This window comes from Salvelinus sp. IW2-2015, linkage group LG15 (assembly GCF_002910315.2).
Source record: "Salvelinus sp. IW2-2015 linkage group LG15, ASM291031v2, whole genome shotgun sequence".
Lineage (NCBI taxonomy): Eukaryota > Metazoa > Chordata > Actinopteri > Salmoniformes > Salmonidae > Salvelinus > Salvelinus sp. IW2-2015.
Window position 1 is genome coordinate 1,556,415 of NC_036855.1, and position 8,195 is coordinate 1,564,609.

The 8,195-nt window shown below is 43.7% G+C and overlaps 1 protein-coding gene across 1 annotated transcript; it reads left to right on the forward strand.

Moving 5' to 3' along the window:
* On the forward strand, positions 1–6,325 carry LOC111973930 (G-protein coupled receptor-associated protein LMBRD2B). Its single transcript, XM_024001385.2, has 12 exons — positions 1–170; positions 440–693; positions 978–1,078; positions 2,784–2,882; positions 3,006–3,173; positions 3,346–3,556; positions 3,987–4,061; positions 4,197–4,310; positions 4,469–4,652; positions 5,226–5,407; positions 5,702–5,835; positions 6,085–6,325. The coding sequence occupies exons 2-12, from the start codon at positions 520–522 to the stop codon at positions 6,308–6,310; spliced, it is 1,668 nt and encodes a 555-aa protein (XP_023857153.2). The 5' UTR covers positions 1–170; positions 440–519; the 3' UTR covers positions 6,311–6,325.
* Positions 6,326–8,195: the final 1,870 nt, after the last annotated feature.

Sequence of the window (8,195 nt, forward strand, 5' to 3'; positions counted from 1 at the left end):
CCTACATTTCCCGACATGCCAAGTTGGTCCAGACACGCGTACTGTTGCGTAACTGTTTCAAAGGTTGCGTACACGGATTCCACTTTTCGGAACAATATGTTATTATCAGGAGATTATACGTGAGAGAAGAGACCGGCTCGGAGAATTTCAGCTGCGGTTCAAGGATCGAGGTAAACATATTATACTTTTATTGTGGCCTGATATTAACAATACCGTTAACCTTAATTAATTAAATCGACCAAAATATCGCTAACGTTAATTTATAGGCTACTAGTCCTTATAGGCTAGATTACAACATTACATTTTCAACCTATCAGGAAAATGTTATATAACGGGTAAAACATATGAGTCATAGTTGCATTTAGCCTACACAGCCCTTTGGATTTGTTCCGTAGCATTGTCAATGTGTTTGTATTGCTACCTATGTACCCGCCCCCAGTCTGTGCAGGGTTCACACAGACAGACAGACAGACAGTGTGTGAAGGTGATGGCACAGTATGCGGGTATAGCAGCAACAGGATGAGCGGTGGAGCCCTGGGTATCGAGATTGTGCTGGTCTTCTTCCTGCCACTATTTCTCTTGCATCGCTATGGACACTTCCGCAAGCAACACCCACTGGTGCTTTTCGGGACCCTCCTGTCCTGGTATCTCTGCTTCCTCATCGTCTTCATCCTTCCCCTGGATGTCAGCACGGTATGTTGCTCCTACCAGCCGATCGTGAGTCAGTTTAGCATTTCCCCCACTATTGGTTAAGGTTGGTATTTGTGGAAGGGATGCTGATCCTAAATCTGTACCGAGAGGAAACTTCACCCCAGAGTGTATGAAAATCTGCTCCTGTAAGGAGCTGTACCAGTAGGTGATGAATAACTGTTACTCTGTCATGCAAAATAGTTGTACATTAAATTACTATATTGGCTTCATTACGTGTATGTGTGTGTGCGCGTGTGTGTTTGCGTACACACACATTCTTATTTCAGACCATATATAACCAGTGTAAGATTGACAACGAGAAACCCAGGGCTCTGACCAGTTCAGACTCCTCTAATCAGACATCCAACTCCTCTGTCTTCCCTACAAGGTACAGTACCAACAGATCTGGTCCAGGACGTTACCGCGCTCCTCAACTAACACCCTGTTACGCTATGCACTGAACGCCATTGACTAAATTCATGACCAATTTGTGTAGTGACTGGCTTCAATGTAGCTCTACTAGAGGGCTCTAGTAGAGGAACTCGCTAACTAAGTACCTGGACCAGAGCTACAGTTGAAGTCGGAAGTTTACATACACTTAGGTTGGAGTCATTAAAACTCGTTTTTCAACCACTACACAAATTTCTTGTTAACAAACTATAGTTTTGGCAAGTCGGTTAGGACATCTAGTTTGTGCATGACACAAGTAATTTTTCAACAATTGTTTACAGACAATATTTCCCTTATAATTCACTGTATCATAAATCCAGTGGGTAATTCCAATGTATTTCAAGGCCTACCTTCAAACTCAGTGCCTCTTTGCTTTGTATCATGGGAAAATCAAAAGAAATCAGCCAAGACCTCAGAAAACAATTGTAGACCTCCACAAGTCTGGTTTATCCTTGGGAGCAATTTCCAAACGCCTGAAGGTACCACGTTCATCTGTACAAACAATAATACGCAAGTATAAACACCATGGGACCAAGCAGCCGTCATACCGCTCAGGAAGGAGACACATTCTGTCTCCTAGAGATGAACGTACTTTTGTGCAAAAAGTGCAAATCAATCCCAGAACAACAGCAAAGGACCTGGAGGAAACAGGTACAAAAGTATCTATATCCACAGTTAAACAAGTCCTATATTGACATAACCTGAAAGGCCGCTCAGTAAGGAAGAAGCCACTGCTCCAAAACCGCCATAAAAAGCCAGACTACGGTTTGCAACTGCACATGGGGACAAAGATCGTACTTTTTGGAGAAATGTCCTCTGGCCTGATGAAACAAAAATAGAACTGTTTGGCCATAATGACCATCTTTATGTTTGGAGGAAAAAGGGGGAGGCTTGCAAGCCGAAGAACACCATCCCAACCGTGAAGCACGGGGGTGGCAGCATCATGTTGTGGGGGTGCTTTGCTGCAGGAGGGACTGGTGCACTTCACAAACTAGATGGCCTCATGAGGGAGGAAAATGACAAAGTCAAGGTATTGGAGTGGCCATCACAAAGCCCTTACCTCAATCCTATAGAAAATTTGTGGGCAGAACTGAAAAAGCGTGTGTGAGCAAAGAGGCCTACAAACCCAACTCAGTTACACCAGCTCTGTCAGGAGGAATGGGCCAAAATCCACATAACTTATTGTGGGAAGCTTGTGGAAGGCTACCTGAAACGTTTGACCCAAGTTAAACAATTTAAAGACAATGCTACCAAATATTAATTGAGTGTATGTAAATTTCTGACCCACTGGGAATGTGATGAAAGAAATAAAAGCTGAAATAAATAATTCTCTCTACTATTATTCTGACATTTCACATTCTTAAAAAATAGTGGTGATCCTAACTGACCTAAGACAGTGAATTTTTACTAGGATTAAATGTCAGGAATTGTGCAAAACTAAGTTTAAATGTAGTTGGCTAAGGTGTATGTAAACTTCCGACTTCAACTGTAAGTACCCACTGGACTGTCTGCTGACAACTTTATGACTTGTGGTTATGCAACGGTTGTCCTGTATTCATGTGGTTTCCTTTACAATGGGTACATAATGTACATAGTGTTGTCTCTTATGAGGATGACCTGTGCTGGTGTCTCTTTAATTACAGCACACCTAAAGTATGTCACAAGCCATGGAGCTATATTCCTGATGGAATCCTGCCAGTGTTCTGGCGGGTGGTCTACTGGACCTCTCAGTGTCTGACCTGGTGAGCCCCACTATCCACCCACCCTGACTGCAATAGCAACCATTTACCAGAGGAATTTTTCCACTCTATTTTTGGCTAATGTGTTTTTGTTGTTTTTATTTGTCCGTCTGTTTGTCTACTCAGGCTGTTGCTCCCCTTCATGCAGTCCTATGCACGCTCTGGGGGCTTTTCTATCCTCGGCAAGATTAAGACGGCCCTTATCGAGAACGCCATCTACTATGGCACCTACCTGATCATCTTTTGCTCCTTGCTTATCTACGTGGCTGTCCATCCCCAGTGGCAGCTAACCTGGTGAGTAAAACCCATCCCACCTTCTGCATCCCTGTCCCGTCCCCCCTCCTGCCTCAATCCTCCTGCCACGATCCTGCCACAATCCTGCCACAATCTAAACATTAGCCATTAGTAGGGAAAATGCAAATCTGACCCTAGATCAGCATGTAAGTGTCTCTGTCTTCTCTTCCAGGCAGGGCCTGCAAACCATTAGCATCGCAGCAGCAAACACCTGGGGGCTTTTCCTCTTGGTGTTGTTGCTAGGTTACGGCCTGGTGGAGATCCCGTGCTTGTACTGGAACTCCTCTCGCCACGGTTACCTGTTGGCCAAGACCTACTTCAAGGTGGCCAGGCTGGCGACGGAAAAGTCAGACGCCGAGGAAAACATGGATGACGCCATGGAGGTGAGACGGATGAGAAGAACTAAAGGAAGTAGTAAAGTACGATGGTTTTCAAAGGTCCACTCAGCGATATGGCGTGTCCGTAAGTATAGCGGGGCAGACCTCCAACACAAACAAAGACAGTACGACACAAGGGGCTAATCTTGGCAGCATTTGTTCTCACGTTGTACGAGAGAGGAGTGGACTCCTGTGCAGATGGTAAATATTGTGGCTCCCTGTGGGCCCTGGTTAAAATTGGTGCACTATTTATGGAATGGGGTGACCATTTCTGACGCCACCATTATCTGTGAGGCAGTTCATATCAGATCAGCCTCTTGCTTTGCACTCTCTCTGGTGTTTACACCACTCTTTATAGAGACAGTCATATCGCCGAGTAGAAGTAGGACAAATCAATGCATTGTTTTGGGCCATTGAATGAATTTCTCTTTGACAGGAGGTGGCAAATGTCAACGAATCAATTGGGTACGGTCACCCCCTAAGGAACAGCGTCGACACTATTTTGAGAAAGGTAAGAATGTTAGAACAAAGTTGAATACGTCTGTGTGTAAACCAGCGGTACAGTCTATAATAATGATAATTAATCATGGTAACTATTAATATGAACGACTAAGTCTAAAATCTAAAATAAGCACATCCATTTTAGTGTCCCATGGAAATCCAGGAGAAAATGGTGAGGCTGAACACGGAGGACAGTGGGGATGAAAGCACACAGAGGACCTATCCTTCCAAAAGGAGCCTAGTGAAGCTTCATAAGCAAGTAATTATGGTTGAACCGCCCCCTAATGAAACGTTCTGAAATGTCCCTTTACATGGTCAGACGGGGATTGAATTAGGCTCACATTGTTGGTGTGAAAGTAACCCATGATGTACATAGTGTCTAGGAGTGGGGTGATCCTGGTATTGTGTGTTGGCCAGGTGATCTATGCTGGCCAGAGACACAGTCAAACCCAGGTCCAGTGGGCGATCCTTCTGGAAGAGGCCTTCCATTTAGAGGACGTGTGTAAGAATGAGACCAGTGCCTCCCATCAGTTTGTCCATAGTTTCCTCTCCTCCCAGCCACCCGGCTGGCTCAGCAAATACCTGTACACTCCCACCATAGGTGAGTTCAAGTAGGGGACGACTGAACTCTTCAATAGTCCAATGGTTGTGTCCCAAATGGTAGCCTATTCCCTATGTAGTGCACTACTTTTGACCAGGGCCTATAGGGAATGGGATGCTATTTGGGATACAATTTACTGTATGCCTACTGCCTAGCCACGGTCAGCTTACCTGTGAACATGTTGAACTCTGGCTGTCGTGAAAGGACTGTGTTGTGAAAGCTGTATCAGCCCCTTTAGAAAATCCACTTATCAAATGTACACAGAGAATGACTTTATTCAGTATCTTCAACTCTTGATATTCATCAATTGTGTGTGTGTGTGTATGTATGAATGTATTATTATATTATTATCTATCCTCATGTGTGTCCCTCCCTGCCCCAATACTCATGGCAATATCTGACTGAAATGTGAACTTTTCAAAAGAGTAAACTCACACACCTTAATTTACCTGGTGCATGGAGCAAAAAGTATACTTATTAAAAATAAGCACAATTCCTCACACCAGTAATCTTAACGCGTCCAACAATTGAAATGATCTATTTAGCAACATTTGGTGTGATGTTTCTCTGCAGAGTGGTACTGGGAGTGTGTGCTGCGACAGTGGTGCTACCGACTGCTGGCACTACTGCTGTCTCTACTCTCTGTGGCTGTGGTGTGGTCTGAATGCACATTCTTCAGCACACATCCTGTCCTCTCACTCTTCGCCGTCTTCATCCAGTTAGCAGAGAGGGACTACAACTACTTGTACATAGAGGTAGATATTATCTTTGGGGATTCTGTGTGTATACTTAGCCTGGGTGCCAGTCTGCAGCACAAACTGATTTGGGACCGGGCTAGTTTATTGTCATGTTGATGTGACAAATGTCTTATCTGTGACAATAAAGTAACTAATACTATTACTACTACTAGATGTTTAGGATAGCGTGGTTGCAAACACAGTGTGGATAAATGACATACATGAAAATGTATAACAGGAAATATGGAGARAGGTTTTTCTGTTGAGTACCAACGAGGCAAAAGATCGTTGTGATGTTCTGTCCACCACCAGATGGCGTGCTTCGTCACTATTTTGTTCCTGTGTGTTTGTGTCTACTCCACCGTGTTTCGCATCCGAGTCTTCAACTACTACTACCTGGTACCTCACCATCAGACAGACGCCTACAGCCTACTGTTCAGCGGAATGTACGTCTCTCACCGCTAAAATATACCATGTTTTGTGACGGTGTGTCTATGGTGTCCAATTTAGTACAGCCTCAAAAAGAAGTCTTGTTGAGACTGAAAGAAGCCGAGACTGCGGCTGTCCTAATATGGACACCGTACATGTCACTATTTGAGCTTGGTTCTAGAGCTTTAGAACTCTACAACATTTCAGTCTGCATGTTTTGTCTGAGTATCACTTTGAGTACCGTGTGTATACCTTTTAAAACGCAGGTTGTTCTGTCGACTGACTCCTCCGCTGTGTCTCAACTTCCTGGGTCTCATCCACATGGACGCCTCCATTTCTCACCAGCAGAGAGTAGAGACAGCATACACCACAGTGAGTCACACTCGGGGTGCAGCCCAAATGGCACCCTATTCAATATACACTGCCCTACAAACGCAAAACGCAGTAACTACGGCAACAGTCAAAATGATTWTTWTWWTTTTTTTTTGCTAACCAGCCAAATAGGTTGTAGGTAGATTAACTGATGTATCATATTATTATGAAGTCATTTTTATGCATATAAACTATGACCACTGATTTGACCTATGACCCCTCAAATTATTTATTTTTTAAAAATTTTGCAAATGAAAGACAGATATATAATTTACATACATATTCACACCCCTGAGTCAATACATGTTAGAATTACCTTTGGCAGCGATTACAGATGTGAGTCTTTCTGGGTAAGTCTCTAAGAGCTTTGCACACCTGGATTGTACAATATTTGCACATTATTCTTTTTWAAATTTTTCAAGCTCTGCCAAGTTGGTTGTTGATCATTGCTAGACAGACATTTCAAGTCTTGCCATAGATTTTCAAGACGATTTAAGTCAAAACTAACGAGGCCACTCAGGAACATTCAAAATCGTCTTGCTAAGGGAAAGGGAAGGGGGATACCTAGTCAGTTTTACAACTGAATGCCTTCAACTGAAATGTGTCTTCCACATTTAACWYAACCCCTCTGAATCAGAGAGGTGYGGGGGGGCTGCMTTAATTGACATCCACATCTTCAGCAACTCCAGTATATATTTGGCCTTGTGTTTTTAGGTTATTGCCCTGCTGAAAGGTGAATTTGTCACTCAGTGTCTGGTGGAAAGCAGAATGAACCAGGTTTTCCTCTAGGATTTTTTTATCCTAAAAAACTCCTTAGTCCTTGTAGATGATAAGCATACCCATAACAGGATGCAGCCACCACCATGCTTGAACATATGAACAGGCCTCCCCAGTGGCGCAGTGGTCTAAGGTCACTGGAGATTCTGGGTTCGACTCCAGGCTCTGTCGCAGCCGGTCTYGACCGGGAGACCCATGGGGAGGCGCACAATTGGATAGCATTGTCCGGGTTAGGGGRGGGTTTGGCCGGCAGGGATGTCCTTGTCCCATCGCGCACTAGCGACTCCTAGGGCGGGCCGGGCGCAGTGCACGCTGACACGGTCGCCAGGTGTACAGCGTTTCCTCTGACACATTGGTGCGGTTGGCTTCTGGGTTAAGTGGCCATTGTGTCAAGAAGCAGTGTGGCTTGGTTGGGTTGTGTTTCGAATTACGCACGGCTTTCGACCTTCGCCTCTCCCGAGTCCGTACGGGAGTTGCAGTGATGGGACAAGACTGTAACTACCAATTTGATACCATGAAATTGGGGATAAAAAAGKATAAAAAAAGAAGAAAGAAATGTTGTGTTGGATTTGCCCCAAACATAACGCTTTGTATTGAGCACATTAAGTTCATTTCTTTGCCGTTTTTTTTGCAGTTTTACTTTAGTGCCTTATTGCAAACAGGATGCATGTTTTGAAATATTTTTTATTCTGTACAGGCTTCCTCCTTTTCACTCTGCCATTTAGGTTAGTATTGTGGAGTAACTACAATGTTATTGATCTATCCTCAATTTTCTCCTATCACAGCTATTAAACTCTGTAACTGTTTTAAGTTCGCCATTGGCCTCATGGGGAAATCCATGTGCAGTTTCCTTCCTCTTCTGCAACTGAGTTAAGAAGGATGCCTGTATATTTGTAGTGGCTGGGTGTGYTGATGAACCATCCTAAGTGTAATTTATAACTTAACCATGCTCAAAGGGATATTCAATGTCTGCTTTTTTTACCCATCTACCAATAGGTGCACTTCTTTGCGATACTTTGGAAAACCTTCTTGGTCTTTTTTGTTGAATCTGTGTTTGAAATTCACTGCTCGACTGAGAGACCTTACGGATAATTGTATGTGTGGGGTACAGAGATRAGGTAGTCATTAGAAATGCATGTTAAACACTATTATTCCCCTCAGAGTAAGCCCATGCAACTTATTGTGATTTGTTAAGCATTTTTTTGCCCTGAACTTATTTAGGCATGTC